Below are 21,419 nucleotides of genomic sequence, written 5' to 3'. Positions count from 1 at the left end.
AAATCAAACATGTTTTGTTGAGCTTGAGTTCTTTCCTGTCTCTTGAGGACTCTATCTGGCTAAGATGGGGTCAGTGACTGCCATGGCCTCTAAACATTTTCATTTCTCAATTTTTTTTTTTTCACTCAGCAAGTAGATATTATCTTGGCTTGGTAGCAGACCCTGCGAGACTAAAATGTTGCCGGTAATGTAGCGGTCTCCTCCAGCTACATCATCAGCTGGTGATCTACATTTTAGAATGCTAACTCCCACACACATGCTTTCTACAATTCCACCGTATTCTTTCTGTAATCACGTTCTATAGACGAGTAATCGAAGTGCAAAAGTTAAGAGCTTTTCTTTACCTGGGTGTAGTGGCACACGCTTTTAATTCCAGCACTCAGGAGGCAGAGGCAGGTAGAAACCAGCCTGGTCTACACAGTGAGTTCCAGGACAGCCAGGGCTATACAGAGAAACTCTGTCTCAAAAACCAAAAAAACCAAAAAAAAAAAACCCTTTTGATTCTTCAAGTATAAGGTGGTTTTTGCTGCCCTCAGGCAATGTGTGTATCATATTCAAAAGTCATAGAGGAGAAGCTTTATACACAGAAAGATGGACATACATGGAGACACAGTGGTCATAAATCTGTATTCTCTGCTGACATGGAAATATATTTAACTTCACACAGTCCACAACTTGTGAGTGAAAACCCCCCTAACAAAAGTTAATGTGATATTTATCTGTAAAAGTATAATGCTAAATATATATCAAATTAGCTCTTAATCGTAACAGAAAGGGAGTGATCTGCAGTGCTGAGGAAACAGATGGGCAGGGAGGTGACTGCTGTGCAAACGTGAGGATCTGCGTTCAGATCCTGGCACTCATGAGAGAAAGCAGGCAGTGCCGGTTCGCCGCTGCAACAACAGCTCTGCAGATTTGGGGGAAGGCAGGTTTAGAAACAACCAGTCCCTAGAACTCTGGCCAGCTAGAGTAGCAGAATTAGTAAGCTGCAGATTCAGAGAGAGAGATCCCACTTCAATCCTGACCCTGGCCTGAGCACTGTTGTGTCAATGCCTCAGACCCATGGGAGTAACAGCCTAACAAAGTCTTCCCTAGTCCACGAGGACACTGAGTCCACAGATGTAGTCTGCAGCTGCCTCCTGGGTGCTTATGTCCTGAGACTGCTCCGCAGCAGAACTCCCCCACCGAGATTAGCCAAACCTGCTTCCTCCTTTGCCTATATGCAATAAAAACCTATATAAAATAAACATTTCTGGGCTTCTCCTGGTTCATTTCCATCAGAGAGCATGGTCCATTCAATCCCAGCTTTTCTGTCCAGGTGTCTGTCTGTCCTTTCTTCATTTCCTCATATTCTCTGTCAGTTCAAGTCCAAAGCTATGCAGGTCGATGAGGAGAAAGATTCAGAAAGACTCAACAGCAACCTCTGACCTCCATAAGCACGTGCATTCATGGACACACTCACATGTATACACACGAATACATACATATAACACATACATGGATAACCAAAGCCCAACAGAAAAATGGGTCAAGAATATAAATGTGCAAGAAAATTAAGTACTAATAGGCAGAAGTGGAAATCTATTCACCCTTATGCAAGTATGTTCAAAAGGCTACCACACACAGAACTATAAATTAGCATATACATGTTAGCTGACGACAGCTCACCATTCTCAGGTTTATCCTTTAGTTATGGATGCCCACACATGTGTGGGCATCCAGAGGCTAGAAAAGGAAGCCCTGCAGCTGGAGTTGCAGGGGGTTGTGGGCCACCTGGTGTGGGCTGCTGGGAACCTATCACAGATCCTCTGGAGCCTCTCCAGCCAGCAAACCATTCTTCATCCATCTGACTTGAGGAACTAAGAGCATCAGTTAACACCTCATCACGGTTCTTATTACAGCTGCATGGGCTTAATGCTGAAATCTGCCTATACCCAGCTGAGAAGAGATCCCTTTCCATGGCGCTCCCACTGCTTCCCGCGCTCTGGATATCTTTACAGCATGGACCTTTATCTTACTGTGTGCATTTATGGACAGTTTCCCTGGCAGGCCCTAAACTTCGTGACGTGCAGGCACCTGCTAACTCTAGCATATGTCTTATACATACATGCACGTGGCATGTTTTTGCTGACTGAGTAAACAGGCAATGAGCAAACACACAGAACCAGTGAAGCTAAGAATAAAATGGAACTCCTCTCTACTCTTGGGGCCATGTGCAGATTGGTAATGGCATTTGTGAATCTGTGTGAAGTTACACATGTATGACAATATCCCCGTTAGCCTGGTGATGAATCACTGCCTGCATTTATGGAGTCTTTAAATCGCAGAGGCTGGAGAGAGGACTCAGTTGTTAGGGGCACTGGCTGCTCTTCCAGAACTCAGGATCCATTTCCAGTATCTACAAGACACCTCACAACTGTTTGTAACTCCATTCCTAGGGGATCCCATGGCCTCTTCTGACCTCCATTGGCACTGCATACATGTGGGGTACATGCCCTTAAATACCAGCACTGTGGAGGCAAAGGCAGGTGGATCTGTGAGTTCAAGACTAGCCTGGTGAGGTTGAGAGATGGCTCAGTGGTTAAGAGCACTGACTGTTCTTCCAGAGGTCCTGAGTTCAATTTCCAACAACTACACGGTAGGTAGCTCACAACCATCTGTAATGGGATCTGATGCCCTCTTCTGGTGTACCTGAAGGCAGTGACAGCATATTTATATAGAAAATAAATCATTAAAAAACAAAAAAAAAAAAAAAAAAAAAAAAACAAACAACCACCTAGCCTGGTCTATATGAGCTCCAGAACAGCTCAATTTAATTAAAATAGAAAAATTAAAAATGCCTCTGAAGATTTAAATTACTCAGAGAAAAGTATGATGAATCCAAATAGTTTTAAGCAAAATACAGACAAAGTGAAATAGAAATGATGTAAAAGCATAGCCATGCACTGTGGCACAGTTGATCTCAGTGCTGGTAGCCAGAGGGATCTGTGAGGAAAGCCAACCTGGTCTACAGTGGGTTCCAGTGTTCCAGAAGAAGATTCTACAAAAGAAGATTCTGTCTCACCTGTGTGGAAGGGCACAGCAAGAGGCCCATATACAGAACAACAGAGGCAAACTAAATCGTCTTGGGTAGTAGAGACAGATGACCTTAGAAGAGGTTAAAAATGACAACCGAGGCTGAGGGTAGAATGCTTGCCTAGTGTGGGGTCCCATGTTTAGAACCTGAGGTTGCCAAAAATATTCGTTTCTTAAAGAACACTGATCTCCAATGGAACCTTCAGTCCACTAACTGCAAAGTAAGCCCCTTCCTCAAGCCATAATGCAATGGAAGGGGAAAGAGCTGTGCAATTCACCGCTCCATTTCTCCTCTGGAAACTGGACAGACAAGACCTAAAAAAGCGTCATCTGGACCTAAACATCTTAATGCATAGTAGAATTGTCACAATACATCTTCAGAATTCATAAATATTCCTAACCTAACCTAACCAACCACCATATTTCAGCGGACCCTACCTTAAACCAGCTCAAAGCAAATAAGCCAACGGTAGGGAAAAACTTTTAACACAAAGCATACTTTACAATGAAGTGTAGGACCTCTCTCTCACACAGGTGGGTGTTTTGTGGTTAATGGCATTTTCACACACACACACACACACACACTCAAAAAGCAATGAAAGCCCGCCCACACAGAAGAGTGCATCCCTCGCTGTCAGCAGTGACAGTGGCTGATCGTGAGGGCTGCTCACTGCAGTTCACTAGCCCAGGTAAGAATTCCAAGAGGCTCCCAAGAGTATGCATTACCTTCCCCACATAAAGTCAAAACCTCCCAAGTGGAAGCAGCATGGGCTGGGAATGGTCTAAACTACTCACAGCATCTCAGACTGTGCACAGAGAACGAGCTGAGACAGCCCAGCAACAGACTTCAGAGAAGAACACGTATGATTGCTATGGTGCACAAGTCTAGCAACAGCAAAGTTGAAAAATGCATGAAACCAAATGAAATCAGTCATCAAATGAAAAAGCAAAGAAAACTTAACAGATGAACACTCAAGAGATGAAATTCTTATTTTTTTCAAACTAGTGTTAACAGTTGATAAAAAAAGGGGGGGGAAGAGGAAAGAATTCTTTGGTCATATAAAGCAGGATCTGAGAAATGGAAGCAGAAAAAGGATACAGAAAAGGAGGGGGGCAGAGAGGAAGAGAAAAATAATAAAGGGGGAGGGGGGGTTAAGGGATGCAGTCATGGGCCCTGCACAAGGTAGAAATGAATCACGTGACACTTTGCATTAATGAGTTGGAGACAGGAGTAGGTGCCAACATGTATTAAGGCTTATACAAACAGTAGTGTATATGGGTACGTACAAATATATACTTCAATCTAGCTCCATCTGCAGAGAAAACGTAACCAGCAATGACACTTAGCTTAGGAACATCAATGGCCTACATTCTGTACACTCAAGGCATGAGACCTCCATGGAGAAAATGTCAGGACTGGAGTAGGCAAGGCATAAGATGAGCCCCGGTGAACCTAGGAAACCCATTTGGACCCCGAAAGTAAATCCAAAGAATGATTACAAACATGCTGAAAGGGAAGCCAGCCAGCTTGAAGGCTCTCCTACTGGACAGTGCAATGATCAAAGTAGGCAGTGACAATTGAAGATTATCATCAGTTTGGCAAAATAAAAACGTCTGTTCTGAAATAAATGGAACAAAATGTTTATTAAAAGTGTTATGTGGCCGGGCGGTGGTGGCACACGCCTTTAATCCTAGCACTTAGGAAGCAGAGGCAGGCTGTCACTCTGTAGACAGCCTGGTCTACAGAGTGAGTTCCAGGACAGCCAGGGCTACACAGAGAAACCCTGTCTTGAAAAACCAAAAAAAGAAAGAGAGAGAGAGAGAGAGAGAGAGAGAGAGAGAGAGAGAGAGAGAGAGAAAGTGTTATCTGCATATATGTACATGCACCAAACACTAGGATGCTTTGTTATGGTAGGATGCTAAGGTAAAGAAGGAATGGAGAAAATGGATACACCATTTTCTACACAACTGATTCAGCCAAGTCCTTCCTTCACAATAGCTTCAAATTCTCATTATAAGAGAGTCCTTTTAAAAATACTTTGTATTTGTGTAAATGCAGGCCTGGGGGTGGGGTGGGGGTCAGAGGTCAGCTCCCGGAAGGTTCTTTCCCACAGCCTTTTATGAGGTCTTATTTCTTGACATAGGGTCTTTTTCAGCTAGACCAGCTGGCCAGCACAAAGGGATTACAAGTGTGTTTGTACATTGCCACACTTAGCTTTTAGGTGAGCGCTTGGAATCTAAGTGTCTCTTCCTGCATGCAGCCATGTTCCCTGCACGATGATGAAATAAACCTCTGAAACTATAAGCAAGTCCCATGAAATGCCTTGCCATGGTCATGGAGTTCCTTCACCACAATAAAACACTAATAAGGCAGACTTCCTTAGAACTTCCACAGCCCCATTACCGCATGGATACCTTTTATGGTATACTCCATGGATATCAATGGCAACAGAGAAGAGAGAAAGACTGGCACAGAAAACATCTCGTCACATGTGATACCCTTTTAGTATATACACGTATACAAATGGGGTCATGAAACAAAACGTACTTTTTATTGTAACTTTTAAGAAAAACTTTGCAAAACAATGCTTTATGCTTTCATCTCTGCAGACAGGCAACACTCAGGTGCATCTCACTACCTGATTCAAAAGGAACAGTAACTCTTAACTGCTGTCAAACAACTGCTCTTCAGATACTTGTCTGAAAGGAACTCCATCATGTCATTCAAGACCTTAAAAGCCCACTTGAGAAACAATGTAGCCAAAAAAAAAAAAAGAAACAATGTAGCAACAGTTGTGGAAAAGAACTCTGGGAGATGGTGGAATGTGCTGCCTGTGTGTGCAGGACTGCCGCTACCCACCAAGAGCAAACAGGCACTTGAGATGTGGCTGTGGAGGAACTGGCAGAAAATAGCCACCCACAGTCAGTGACTCCCATGCTCGACCCCACTGACTCACACATACTTCACAACCTATCACAGCTTCAGAAAGCAGTACCTGGATCCCAAGGATCCCAAATCATCCGGCATCACCTTAGACAGTCACAGGTGAAGCTGCCAGGGGATTTGTGTCCACAGTAAGCTCTAAAAGGCAGATTTATTAGAAGTCACTGACAGACTCATTTTCTAATATTTAGGCAAATTTAAATGGCAAAAGACAAATGGCATTTAAGTACTGTCTCAAAATGTAGGATGTAAGTGGCCTTTAAAGAATCCGAACCTAAACTCCATTCTGAGACAGGAGCTATGTATAGTACACATTATGTAAGTATGTAGCCGAGTTAGCTATGTGCTGGAAATATCCATCTTCCAGCCTCGGCCTCTTCAGTGCTTCACACATATACTAAGTATTTTCTGCACAACTGTTCCCTTAAGTCGAGAAGAGGTATACCACTGCACATGTTCTAAATGCCTGTTTGCCATTTTAGAGTAGCCTACTTTACTCCCATCACCAGGAGACTCCCATTAAGTACTTGCCAGAACTAAAAATCTTCTTAAAGCCCTATTTTGTCAATTAGAGAATCCCCCCGTGCCCCAAAAAAGCAAGCAAGGTTGGTAGTGAATGCCATTTAATTCCAATCCTCTGCCAATAAGATGATCTGACTTCCATGACAGCCAGAGATATGAAATGACACCAGGTCTCAAAAGGAACAAACAAGATCAAGGCAGGCACACAGCTGTAACCCCAACATTTGGGAGGCTGAGGCAGGTTCAAAGCCATTCTGGGCTGTGTAGAACCTAAGCTCAAAAGAAAAGAAAGAAAACCCACAAAAAAATACAGGTAATAAGCATTCTCCCATTTAAGTTTTAAGATAGTGTTTTTCATTTTTTCTACAAGTGATTTTTACATTGATTTAAATATTTATTGCCATCTAGACCATGGAGTCTTAATTTGAGAATACAAAGCTGGGTGGTGGTAGTGGTGGTGAACACCTTTAATCCCAGCACTCTGGAGGCAGAGGCAGAGGCAGGTGGCCAGCCTGGTCTACAGAATGAGTTCCAGAACAGCCAAGACTACAGAGAAAACCTGTCTCAAAATAACAATATATATATATATATATATATATATGTATATATATATATATATATATATATAATCTGTGTGTAGCCCTGGCTGTTCTAGATATAGTTCTGTAGATCAAGCTACCCTCTGTAGATAAGGCTGTGCCTGTTTCTACCTCCTGAGTGCTGGGATTAAAGGCAGGCACCACCACACCAAGCTCCCCTCTCCCCCAAAGAAAGAAAATCCAAAGTACAGTGTTGGGGGCACAACCTTAATCATAGCACTTATTCTGGTGGCCAGCCTAGTCTACAGTGAGTTCCAGGACAGCCTGGACTTATAGAAGGCCTGTCATGAAAAACAAATGAACATACCATCACATAAACAAAAGCCATGGGGCTGGAGTAATGGCTCTGCAGTGAGTAAGCAGAGTCATTGGTTTTGTGTAAGATGCAGTTGATTCCCAGTACTCACATGGTGGCTCACAACTGTGCTAATTAACTTCAGTTGCAGGGATTTCATGCCCTCTGCTGACCACCTCAGGCACCACACATGATATAAAACATGCATACACATCAAAAAACCAAACCAAACCCACGACTGGAATGACCAGAGCTTAGGGTTAGTAATTCACAGCTAGAGGGGAGGGGGTGTTACAAACTGGCATTTGTATGCGCTGGCTTTTAGGGATCCTCCCACAGTGGGATTCATTTGGATTCAATGTTTCGAGACAGGGTTTGTGTAGCCTTGGTTGTCTTAGAACTAGCACTATGGACCAGGCTGGCCTCAAGGTATACTCATCAATCTGATGTGTATTTAGAGGGCTGGTGCCAAATGAGAGTATCTATCCACTTGCCCCATAATACTCCACACTGAAGAGTCATGAGATACATGATACACAGAGACCCAACACTCACCTCATCTTCCTGACAGTGCTGGCAATCACACACAACATAGTACATGCTTGGCAAACACTCTCAAGGAAGCACATTCCTGGTCCTTGCCTTTTTGATAAAGGGTTTATGTAACCCAGGTTGGCCTTATGGTCATTCCATCTCAGCACTGTGATTACAGATATGTACCCACCATACAGGCCATGTACTAAATTTAACCTTGTAAATGCAACTCCAGCAGCACTCAAGAGCTTCTATTCCTGTCAAGTTGAACACTATCATCTATCTTAGATGGTGATTTAGAGCACCTATAAAAACATTTATACTTTAACGCTGTACCTTAGTCTCCATGGTTATTTGTGACTAGCTTTGCTGGCTATTTATATGCCTAGCTTACTAGCTGAATCTACCTGGAAGTAATTTACTACAACCTATTAGGTCTTACATCTTCAGGAAGTATGTGATTAAGAATTATTCACAAGGACGTAAGTGCTGTAGTTATTTAATTCCTATATCGTATATACTAAATCCTTCTGTCCAGTTTTTCATTTTTCCGTTATAATTATTCATCCATTACAAATTATTTCAACTTTCTGTAACAAAGATACATCCTACTCAAAGTTTTTAACTTTAAAAACTGTATGATTCTTTTTTCACTTCTAAAGTTGATACTTCTTACAAATGAATTAAAAGGAATATGAGCATTAATCTCTAATTGATACAACTACTAGAATCCCACATGTTGGTAACAAAGTCTCATCACCAGCCACTTTCATGCCTGTACACTGTATCAATCAGCTTCAGGGATCCAACCTGGGTCTCATACAAGACAGCCAGGAATGCAGCCCAACATAGACCATATCATGTTGCAATGTCAAAAGATGGAACATATCTGAATGATCCACACAGTAGACGTTAGGTACAGAATGCTGAGATTGTGAGCATCGCTATTTCCAAAGCACTGAACAGGGAGTCATCTGTGACGACAAGAGCAGTCAGTTATACATTCTTGAAGTACATAATAAGAGCAACGCTATTCCGTATGTATTTTATAAGGATCTTTATCAAGTTATCAGTGTGAATTCATAACAACCACCACTTAAAGAGCATTTTTCTCTCAGCCAATGATTTCCACTGTGCTATCCACAGTTCAGCTTACCCTTCGGCGTTAGCAGCCACACCTCATCTCACAGGATCTGAACTATACAATTATGTGCTGCAGACAAAATGTCTTCATGTTTGCTTTAAATGATACAAAGAATAGATCAAGGTTTCAAGTTTACAGAAAACCATACTGCAACAATTGACCAATATAAGTAGTTCTTAATACTTGTTTATTGTGTTTTATTCAGATAGTAACACTAATGTTCCTAACGCATTTCCTTATGCTAATTTTCTGGCCATTAAGTAAAAACATCTTAACCCAACAATCAGTTTCTAGCCGCTGTTCCTATCAAATGGTGATACACCAAAACCCCAATCCTCATGAACTTTAACATAGTCAAAGTACATTATTTAACCTAAGGCTGAGAAACTGTGCCTTAACTTTATTAAAAAAGATAGCCACATCAGTTTAATTACATATGTGATACTACCTATTCAATTTATTAAAAATTGTAATAAACATAATAATAAACTAGTGCTCCAAACTGAGGCTGTGCATGGGGAAGACACTCTAAGAAGACACAAGAGACTGCCTTGCAATACGAAGTACAGATTCCTTCTAGAGATGGAGAAATAAAGGACAAATCTAGTTGTCTAAAAGACAATTCACTGTACACATTTTATTTACAGTTTTGTACACTGTCTTAATATGGATGGGACCGCTTTTCTACTTGAGCCATTGTAACCAAAGCAAAATAACCTAAGGAATACAAAGTGTTAAAGTACAGCATAGAGATACAAAGGCAGACCTACGAATTCTAGTTAGGAATGTAATTTTGGTGTTACATTTTTATAGTCCACAATTATGTTTAGGGTCACACAGACATAGATCACTGATTTGAATGAAATGCATAAATTTGTAGCAAAGCTTTGTAGTTACAAAAAACAAAAAAATTACCAAAGAATGCACAAATTTAATGTTTATTCCACCTTTCTGTCATATTCCTGGATCCTTCACCAATGTTACACGAGGAAAAAAACAAAAGCAAAACAAATGAAAAACTGAAATCAGAATCACTAATGTTATCAAGGAGGGAAGCAAATAAATTAAATCTAGCAGCCATCAGCAAGAGGACAGCAAGGACAATGCTGTGAAAGGAAACAGAAGGTTGCTAGAAAGCTGTACTCAGACTCTCACACCAGCAAAGTCCGCTCCTGCATGGAGTGGAGCAAAACCAGATCTTTCCTGCTAAGGTAATAGAAATGCAAGTTCTTTTTCGAATACTGTGGAAAGGCAAATGTGTGTGTCATGGTAATTCTAACCGGCTGTTACAGAGCGGCCAGGAACACATCTGCGGGTTCTGGGGTGACGTATACTGTAATTCTTTGATTGGGATAGTGGACACACTAGCAAAAATTGGGGGTGGGGGAGGAGAACGAACACAGAAGTACAAGACAAAGGCGAATGAGACTTCTCTTATATCTTAGCAACACTTGGATGGAATCAACTTCAGTGCAGTCCACTCTGCTTTGATGAGGCTTTGGTTCAGCTCCCAATCTCGATTGCGTGACGCAGTCTCCTGTGAGAATACTCAGAAGGTGTCTTCTTAAACAACAAACCTATTTTTAGTGGTGGAGCCGCTCTTTGTAGCTGTGTCTGCGTGGGACTGATAACCAATCACTATCTTCGGAGGAAGTCCTAACCTTTCCTTGTATACCCTCCTACAAGACATGGGAGACAAGAAACATTAATATTTTGTTAAAAAAGAAAAAGTATATGTATTCTATAAATCCATCATAAATTAGTCTTTACATTAGCAATGCAAGTCGAAATGTGTTAATTTTCTTTCAGTATTAACTAGCAAAATTAAAAATTAGTCTTTACTTTCACAGCCAGACTTTAATCACATTACAGATACCTATAATCCCACCAGGTTTGTTTTTATAAAAAGATACCATTATTACTAAATCAGTAACAAGCAAATCAGGATCAGTCCATGGGCTCACAGCAATTGCTTGGTTAACATAGCAAGAGCCTATCTCAAAAACTAAAATAAAAATTGTATTTACATATGAATTCTATTTTGCTTTATGTACCAACTTCACAAACCAATTTTCAAATTAGTTGTGATTACTTTAAAAATAAAATGTGATGTATACTAACTAAATATGGTTTAACTATATGACTATCAACTAAATTCAGAGAGTCTAAAGCTTATCTGCAGTATTAGAGAAATCTCTCCTTAAAAGACCAAAAAAGGGAATAGGCATTGTGGCACACGCCTTTAATCCCAGCACTTGGGGAGCAGAGGCAGATATCTCTAGTGAGTTCTGAGACAGCCAGGGCTAGGTATGCAAAGATCCTGCCTCAAGTGGGTTGGAGGCGTGGATAGGTGAATGGATGGATAGAGGGATGTCGAGGTATTAACAGTTTAATCTTCAGGGAATGAAGCACATCTAAAGGTTGAAAAAAAAAACCAAGAGCTATAAAAAATGAAAATTGTGAGGCTAGGTTGTGAGTATGAAATAAGGCTAACAAGCACCTCAGAAGAGAGCAGAGAACTTAATTTTTAATCTTTGGAAGAAGTCTGAATGTTTAATTCTCAGGAAACAATATGAACATTTTAAAAACGAACAGTAAAACTAAAAGACCCACTTTCACCGAGCTTTACCCCCGGCAGAATCACAGTTCTTCTAAACAGGTATTTTTTAAGTATGAGATGATATCATAACAGGTTTTTTAAAAAAACTCTTTATTAAAAAATGTATTCACATACACACAAAGCAATGAGAAGTTCTTTTTTTTTTTTTTTTTTTTTNGTTTTTCGAGACAGGGTTTCTCTGTATAGCCCTGGCTGTCCTGGAGCTCACTTCGAACTCAGAAATCCGCCTACCTCTGCCTCCCGAGTGCTGGGATTAAAGGCGTGTGCCACCACGCCCGGCTAGCAATGAGAAGTTAAAGTGTATCAACTGGAAGCAATAAAAAAATATTTCCTTGAATAACTGAGGTTAAAATGTTTTAAAGATTTCAAAACATCTAATATTGACACAAAAAGTTCTATAACAAATTAATTTCTGTTTTTTTTTTTTTTAAAAAAAATACAACATTGCTACAAGGTCGATGTTTATACTACAAGATGAAAAATGACAAGCTAACAATGAATGAATCCCTGTAATCCCACTTAGAATCTAGCTTGGTTTTTCTTACTGATTTGCATGTAATCAAAGAGAATTCTAACAAAATTGATGTGTGTGAATTGTAAAAAAAAAAAAAAAAACAGAGAAACTTCTAAACACATGGGCTCTAAATATGGACAGGAACTAAGGCATGCTACTTTTCATGGAAATTCACCTGCTGTAGACAGTTCCCACACAATCCTGCTGCAAAAACCATTTTACAGAAATGAAAAACAAACACATTCAACATTAACAGAATCCAAACTTTTGTTTGTGAAAACATATAAAGAAAATAACAGTTTATAAACGCCAAGTGTCTAAAGCTGCACATAAAAGACGTCTACACGTAAGTTAACAGAGGGTCAAGGAAGCAGGAGGAGAGCACAGCGTACCCTATGTGTGTGACCGCATCTCTGTTTTCACACTCAGTAGTCCATATTGCTATCTTATCACCTTTAGCTCTAACATTAACAACAGCTCCACACACATCATCACTGTAGTCATCGAAAGACTCTCCAATAAGGCACAGCAGCTAAAAATAAAACAAAAAATAACGAATTACATTGAATATATATATCATCAACAACTTAGAAGAAAGCACCAGGACTCTTCTATGTATAGTTATAAAACTAAATCGGATTCTAAGTCAAGAACTGACATCTTAAGTTGGTCAGGCAGAGGCAGTATTGCCAAATTTGTAGTCATCCTGATCTAGAGACAAAAAAGAAAGCAAATGAGTAAGATTCAACTCAGTTTTGACTCAGTTTTGTTGTTGCTGCTGTTCTGTTGTGAATGGAGACAAGACACACATGCTGTGGCAAATCAATGCAAGAAGAGTGAGTTCTGGGAATTAAACTCAGGTACTCGGACTCGGAAGCAAGCACCCTTACCTGCAGAATCACAGAGCAGCTTAAGAACTGATAAAAAACAACAAAAACTCCAATCTATTTATTTTTATGAATATTGGTATTCTGCCTGCACGTTTGTCTGTGTGAGGGTGTCAGATCACCCAGAACTGGAATCAGACAGTTGTGAGCCAAGTGGGAAATGAGGATTGAATATTAATCACCTCCTTGGTTAGGAACAGCCAGTGCTCTTAACTATTTAGCCATCTCTTCAGTCCCAAAAACCAATTTTAAAATGCCTATATTTTACTCGTTTACATTGTTTTTTCTCTTGGCTTAAAAAAAATTCAGCCGGGCAGTGGTGGCGCGCACGCCTTTGATCCAGGCACTCGAGAGGCAGAGGCAGGTGGATTTCTGAGTTCAAGGCCAGCCTGGTCTACAAAGTGAGTTCCAGGACAGCCAGGGCTACACAGAGAGACCCTGTCAACTGTTTTACCTCTTTCTATGCATTAGGCGCACACAGAGGTGACCTCATCAACATCGTCTGCTCAGCTGCTTAGTTAGCTTGCCAGCAGTAATCGCAATGACAGCAATATATCTATGCTTCCATTAATTGCCATTTCCTACCAGTTTCAAAGTAGAGTTCAGTGGCATTAAATACACTGAGCAACTGTAACTCAATCCATCACATTATTTTTCAACCTATAAAACTGAAATGTCCTTTTTCCTACAGCAACAGCAGCAGCACCCCAACCTGTAGGTCACAACCCCTTTGGGGGTTAAACGATCCTTTTAAAGGGGGTGCTTAGGACCATTAGAAAGCACAGACATATATATTACAATTCATAAAAGCAGCAAAATTTATGTTATGAAATAATGTTCTGGTTGAAGGTCCCCACAACCTGGGGAGCTGTTTTAAAGGGTTGCAACACTAGGAAGATTGAGACCCACTGACTGGCCTACGGCATTCCACAATGGTATTATTTACTCACACTCTCCTCCAAAACCATGATTAAATCTTTGCTTTAATAAAATGTTACTGATCCATGTAAGTACTTATTCACTTAGTCAGGGCTAACTGTAAATCAGAACTGTGTATAAGTGGTTAAAAAAAAGCCTTAACTATGAACTTCAGTCCCAAAATTACAATCTAGAACTTGACCACAGAAAATGCCGATAGTTTCATAGTGTAGCTCATAAAACCAAAGTGCTAAAATATATCATAACACGTTATTTAGTTTTAAATATTAACCAACAATTTCATCACTTGCTTCACTAATTTCAAATTTTCAGAATTTTTAATTACAGTAAAACTATAAATGGGTTGTAAAAAGTCTACATTAATCACAAAATATAAAGTCCTTTTATTTTTGACTAATGAAATAAGAGGGGGGACCTGATTGCAGAGGTAAAGTGAATGTCATTCATATTTTACTTTATTTGCTTATTTTTTTGGTTTTGAGACAGGGTTTCTCTGTACCCCTGGGTGTCTTGGAAATCTCTAGACTAGGCTGGCCTCGATCTCAGAGATCTGCCTACTTCTGCCTGTCAAGTTCTGGGATAAAAATACTGCACCACTGCACCTAGTTTGTCAATCATTATGACTTGTGGAATGATAGAAATCATTCACTGGACTCACATGTTTGAGATACGCACAGGATGGATAAAAAGTCTTTGCCAACTAGCACATGCCTAGAATCAAAAAGTTGGAGGCAGCAGGACCCTGAGTTGCAACAGCAGCCTAGCTGGGTAGTAAAACCCTGTCCTCAAAGAGCAAGGGCTGTGACTGTTATTCAACAGGAAAGGTCACACTGAGACCCTCCCCCTCATATTTGTACGTGTAATTGCATTCTATGGTAGTTTCAGGTTAGTATAAAGGTGTGGGTTTCCTCACAGCATCTCTGCTAGCTTGTTCTCNCCCCCCCCCCCATATCTGACCCCCAGCCTCCGGTGCTTCACTCTGTCTTATCCTAGTACGTGTCTTCACTGTCCTGCAAATACAGATTATATAACACACTCGTGTATTTAAAACCTAAGTTCCACATGAGAGAAGACATGCCATATTCTTCCCAAATCTGGCTTATTTTCCTTAACATACTTTCCAGCTATGTCCAAATACCAAAACGCTTCAGGGATTTATATGTCATCCTTGCACAAGCGTGGTACCAATTTCTACTCGTTCTGGTTTTAATAAATGTGATGCCACGTGAGCACAAGGGCTTCTTTAGAACAGGGGCTGTAAGCAGAGAAAGGCAAACATATCCTAAAGCCTTACTGTCTCTAGCCAGAAGCGATCGAGGTCACTCCGTCTCTGCTGCTTGTTCAGTGTGATCAGCCACCGTCCTCCTCGTTTGTTTTTCTCATCTTCCCACATAGGCTCAATACCATCCTGCAGGAGAAGAAGGCAGCATTAGACAGCACTGGTACTTTGAGAGACAGTATCAGACTCAGCAAGCAACACTGACAACTTTTCTTTTGTTCCCTGTACCCCGGCCACTGGCACAGCTTTTAAACATACACAAGAACTACACGCCAGAGGCATGCAACTGCGCAAGCGTCCCACCTCCTCGTGAATTCTCCAACTGCAAGGCTTCATGTCACCTAAAGGTTCTGAAAATTCCCGAGCAGAAACCTTTTAGAAGCTACATTAAAAACTGTGTAATTTGAGCTAACTAATGTCCATCCTAGCACCTGACAAAGGTCTGTTTATAAATATCTCATGGGTTTAAAATTAGCTGACGAAGTCAGTCTATTCAAGTATATCCAGGAAGGGCTGCACAGAATTAGCAAGGCTCGAGTCAATCCCAGGATGTTCCCATGAGTAACTAAATCATACCACAGAGCACTGTACTCAAGCCTGGTAAAGCCAACTGCCTGAATTTGTGGCCAGTTTTTACAAATACCTGAATGGTCTGGTCCTGTAATAAATATAAACAATCATTGATTAGGCATACCTTAAAAAGTGAGTAGTCACAGCCAGGCATTAAATTACTAGACAACTGGATATGGTTGTATAGACTAGGTAAAAGAAAATAATAATTAAAAACATAATATGTAATGCAGGGTTTGGGTGCTTACACAGACACACACACATTTGGAAAATACGAAAAACATAAAAGTATGTAGATTTGTTTTTCTTTTTTTGACTCTGTAGTTAATTTCTGAAATGGACAAAACAGGTCTAAATAATGATTACACTCAAAGAAATTTATAATGTAAACTAATACAAACAACTATCTCAAATGACTACTCTAAAAATATTTGATACATTTGTTAACTCAATGCAGCCATGTGCACTTAAGAAAATTAAAACAAGCCATCAGTACTGCATGGCTCAGTAAATCAACATTATTACCTCTGCAAGTGTCCAAGTATAAACACGGCAGTGGTTCTCTGAAAATGGTTCCTATCAGTCAGCACCCCAGTATGGGGAGCTCAGGCACAGGAAGGATCAAAGGCATTACCAACAGGTAGACCTGCAGTTCTGAGCTATTTCCCAAATACTTAAACCACAGAATGGTTTGAGGTATTTCATATATACTTCTTAAAGGCAGAAGGGCTGTGTCACTGATCTCTTGTGTAAAACTGAAGTACACATCGGTGACTGTATTTGCTCTTCTCCAATAGACAGCAGAGTTTATCTTAGTTAAAAACCTTGAATGACATTACATGAGGGATGTTCTATGCTGACCTTAACTTTGTCTAGAAATATTTCAGACAATTTTAAGAAAGATGTCTACATCTTTCTTACCACATTGCACAGTATAATCCACCTCGAATACGACAGTGTTAAGTGTCTAATGACTGACAGTTCCCAAACCACAACCTAAGAATCTTAAGATTACATGGATGAGACTAAAGCAAAAGGACTGAAGAAATGTTTCTGTAAAACCTTCTAAAAAGTAGTGAGAAATCAAGAGGTGGCCTAATCCATCCAGAAAGGTAAAGGCTCCGTCCTTCTTGGCCAATCTCTCAGCTCCGGTTCCCAGGGCATTTGCTTACACTAAGTACCATGTGGGGCTGTGCTCCACTAAAGGAATCCTGGAACCAGGCTTATATAAACAGGTAAAAGCCAAGAATGCAGTCCAAGAGCACATGCGAGTGGGCATGGGATTCAAGCCTTTCCTCTTTCCTTATTAAGAAACTGGAGAACTTTTTGTGTGTGTAAAGAAGGCTTCAGAGTTATTCAAAAGTCTTGCAGTAAACATAGTGAGTACAAAAACCATTTGACCCTTTCAAGAACTCCAATTTAGACAGCCACCTCTAGTAATTAGAAGAGCTGAAATATACTTGTTTCATTTAAAAAAAAAAAAACAAACCCAAAACAAAACCATAATGTTCTTAGAAAAAACTGAATTCAGCAGTTTTATGTATTCTACATGTTGCCTTTCTCAATGATGCAATGAATACCTAATATCTGTTGCAGAGAAATATCAGTACAGGCATTGGAAACACACTGAATACTGATTGTGGCCTTAAAAAAATACAGCTATGAACTTAATGACTACAGTCTATTCTTTTGTGTGAAGTTACATGAAAATGTTAGTCACTAAACTCAGCACCTACGAGCCTAATATAAGCATATAGAACAGTAACTGTGAGGTAACTAAACTCTTCTCCAACTTTTGCCTCTCATAGTCTCAAAAAGTATTTCCCTCTATGTTCTCTAAAAACATCTAGACAATTCAACTTTGGGTGAACCAGGATGCATCTCAATAGTAAAGCACTTGCCTATCATGTTCAAGGTTCAAATTTGATCCTCAGAAAACAAAAACTACTGTTTTAAGATAAATTTCAAAACATCTAAGGCATGAGCCCCTAGGGTTGGGGGATTCCAAGTTCTACAATGTTAGGACATCCTCAAAAACTCAGCTACATCCTATCTCAAACAAACACACACTTTCAGTTTATATTCTATTTGTAAGTCTTGAAAAGTTTATGATCCAAGTTAACTTCTCTAAAAAACATTTTGATTACTCTTTGATAAATTACAATAAAATTAATGACCTAAGATTACAGACATATCATTGTCTTGCTATTCCTGAGTTTACAGCTCTGAAAGTTAAATTTTATGAGCTTCATCTTTTGATAGCAAAATTCCAGATATGATAATAAAAGCTGTCTGCAGAAATGGGGATGTTTAATAAGGCCTTTTAGCATCCAGTTATGACATAAATATATGTAGGTGACTGCACAGGAGACGGACAGCCAAAAGGCTATCAAAAAATTCTAGGACAATAATAGAGGATTCTCATGGGAAGATGAGGAATACAGAGTAATCAAACCGAAATATAATGATGTGTTTGCTGTTTGTAAGAGTGCTGAAACATAGGGCTTTCGTACGTACTCAACAATGTAAAATAAAGCATAACTACCAATTCAAACATTTGTGAAGAGATATTCATCTTTCATTTTGTGAATGATATAAGAAGAAAATTATACAACTTAAAAGTATATTTAAGTATCTTAAAGTTACTTACGCCCAGAAGTCTTCAACAGTATCAAACTTAGAGATCAATCGGAGGTTTGCTTGCCAAGTTTTGCTTTTATCATTTTTAAAAAACCAGAGTGCCCACCTGAAAATAAAAGCCAGTATATGAAGTTGTTTACCCATATTCATAGCTGATTTATTTACCAGTCAAAGAGTAGAAGTAGAATGATGTAAAATGTAGAACTGATAGACAATGGAAAACTAACCAACCTTAAAGAGGGAATCTGACACAGTATAACAAGGACAAAGTCTAAACGGAATGGTTTTTGAGGTATTTGATATATACTTCTTAAAGGCAGAAGGGCTGTGTCACTGATCTCTTGTGTAAGCCTATGTGAATTACCCCACACATGCACATGGTCTACTTACATGAGGTACCTAAGGTCATCAGGTTTGGAGAGGTCAAAAGTGGTGCTGAGGACTGAACAGCTGGTGATAGCAACTTACTTAATAAACTAATTTTAGTTTAAAAGATGAAAATGGTACCAAGGAAACTGCACAGGACAGGCAAAGGTGGTTGCAGGGAGGGCCTAGAACCTCTGTAAAAGCCAGCTGTGACCTCAAATTTGTGCTATGCCACATGAAACATTGTTTATACACATACACACAAAAATAATGTTTTTATAAAATACATTGGGGGAGGAGGGGCTTCCAAGGGGTTTCTCTTTGTAGCCCTGGCTGTCCTGGACCTCTCTACAGAGCAGGCTGGACTTTAAAGACCACCCCTCCCCCAGTGCTAGGATTAAGGCATGTGCTGCCACAGCAGGCTCTAAAATGCATATGTTTTTAAAGATGAAATAGGTTTGTTATACAACAATGTAAATGTAATTAACATTACTAAGCTGTAAAGATTTTAAGAAAAGCAAGAAGGGCTGGACTGGTGACTCAGTGGTTGAAAGCTCTGACTACTCTTGCAGAGAACCCATATATAGTTCCCTACACCTACATGGTGGCTCAGACAATTATTTTAACTAGTTCCAGAGGAGCTAATGCTCTCTCCTGGCCTCCACAGCCACTATACACATTCGCTGCACATCACAGATGCAGGCCAAGCACCACTCATACACATAAAAACAAATCTAAAAAAATAAATAACACAAAAAAGGTAAGATAAATTGATATTTGTATTTTATGACATGCATTTGAAACCTTGAATAAGCCATGTTCCCAGAGGCCTCCGCTTTGTCCTGTGTGTATGTCTATCTCCTTCAGAGGCCTTCCTTCTCCTTTAACAAGAATCCTCTACAGGCTGACAACTGAGCGCATCTAAAACCAGTCATACCGAACTTTTCTCTGTAAACCTATCTTGTTCACCACACCCTTCTTACCTAAGTCAGAAAAACTCCTCAGCAGAAAGCTTACCTGTTCTGTAGAGGATGTTTAATATAGTGCTCTGGGTTAGCAACCTCCTGATTAGACTCTGGTTTTTCCTCTTCTGCAGGTGGGGGATTAGTGGTAGGGGTGGTTTCCTAATGGGAAATAATATTAAGTAGGATTTTAAGTTTTTAACTATAACTATGACAACAATACCATAAACAAACCTGATCCAGCGACTGAGAACAGCTGACTTCTAAGACAAATGACAGACCCTCTCTAGCAGAATCTGGCTACTCTATTGCTTCATGACAAAGTTTCTCAAGCTTAAGTGATTTTATAAAATGTACAGCGCCCTCCTAGTTGCACGTTTTTAAAATCATCAAAGAGTATGCATAAAGTTCAATGATCCGACGTTCTTACCGATGTTAAAGTATTACATAAGAGCTGATGGCACAGGCAACAGACAAGCGTATGTCTAGCATGCAGGGAGCAGAGGGTTCTATTCCCAGGTCTACCAACAATAAAGACATACTCTACGTTACTGAGGTAGAAAGGCTTAAAGCTATACTCTGACAAGTTTAACAAATACATGGAAATGGTGAAAAATAAAAGAGATCGAGCCAGTAATACAGAAGTCCTTGGTAACTTCATGTCAGACTCATTGCTTGAAAGAACAGCTGTCTGGAATTCTCAACAGGCAATAATGAAAGAAGGTGGACACTGACTTAACTTCAGTCTTCTTTTAGGCTATGCATAATAGTCACCTAAACTATGTAAAAGGAGTCTGGGAATAATTTAAGTGTTTCCCATTTGTCCCCTTGTTGTTTCCTCAGCCTGCTATAAACTGATCTTAACTAATAGCCAAGGAAGCCACCAGAAGCTAAAGCAAAGGCTAGAACACAGAGTGCGGGAACACTCCCCCACCCCCATACACACAACTATATTTGGTTATCAGATTTAAAAAAAAAAAAAGACTTTTTAAAGATGTATTCTTACATGTGTGGGTGCTCTGCCTGGAGTGTATCTGTGTATTCCCAGAGTGCAATGTTTACCAAAGGCCAGAACAGGCTGTTATTTCCAGCCATGTGAGAGCTGGAGATTGAACCAGGGTCCTTATAGAAGAGCAGCAGCCAGAGCTCTTAAATGCTCAGTCATCTCTCAGCTTCCATTTTTAGTATTTTTATTTAATTTATATATTCCTCGGCTCTAGGCATCAAACCTAAAGCCTTTTCTTGTATGTCTTAGATAACACATGAATTATACTCCCAGTGCAACTATCAGCTTTAAACTGACCCATGACAAGGCTGTATGTGCTAAAAGACTTCAACTAGAAATGATAACTACTCAATTTAAAACATACTTTATGGGCTGGTGAGATGGCTCAGTGGGTAAGAGCACCCGACTGCTCTTCCAAAGGTTCGGAGTTCAAATCCCAGCAACCACATGGTGGCTCACAACCATCCGAAACGAGATCTGACTCCCTCTTCTGGAGTGTCTGAAGACAGCTACAGTGTACTTA

General features: G+C 40.0%; 1 protein-coding gene across 3 annotated transcripts in view; it reads right to left on the bottom strand.

Moving 5' to 3' along the window:
- Positions 1 to 9,009: 9,009 nt before the first annotated feature.
- Eif4e (eukaryotic translation initiation factor 4E) overlaps positions 9,010 to 21,419 on the bottom strand; it is a 28,812-nt gene continuing 16,402 nt past the window's right edge. For all 3 annotated transcript variants that reach the window (XM_021158454.2, XM_021158453.2, XM_021158452.2), the window contains exons 3-8: positions 19,946 to 20,052; positions 18,573 to 18,668; positions 16,047 to 16,110; positions 15,368 to 15,481; positions 12,640 to 12,779; positions 9,010 to 10,792 (exon numbers count right to left, since the gene is read on the bottom strand). In XM_021158454.2, coding sequence (XP_021014113.1) covers positions 10,678 to 10,792; positions 12,640 to 12,779; positions 15,368 to 15,481; positions 16,047 to 16,110; positions 18,573 to 18,668; positions 19,946 to 20,052 — 636 coding nt within the window. In that variant the 3' untranslated portion in view covers positions 9,010 to 10,677. The remainder of the gene's footprint in view (positions 10,793 to 12,639; positions 12,780 to 15,367; positions 15,482 to 16,046; positions 16,111 to 18,572; positions 18,669 to 19,945; positions 20,053 to 21,419) is intronic.

The sequence above is a fragment of the Mus caroli genome, chromosome 3, assembly GCF_900094665.2.
Source record: "Mus caroli chromosome 3, CAROLI_EIJ_v1.1, whole genome shotgun sequence".
Lineage (NCBI taxonomy): Eukaryota > Metazoa > Chordata > Mammalia > Rodentia > Muridae > Mus > Mus caroli.
The sequence above is the reverse complement of the archived record's forward strand: the minus strand, read 5'-3'. Positions and strand labels throughout refer to the sequence as shown.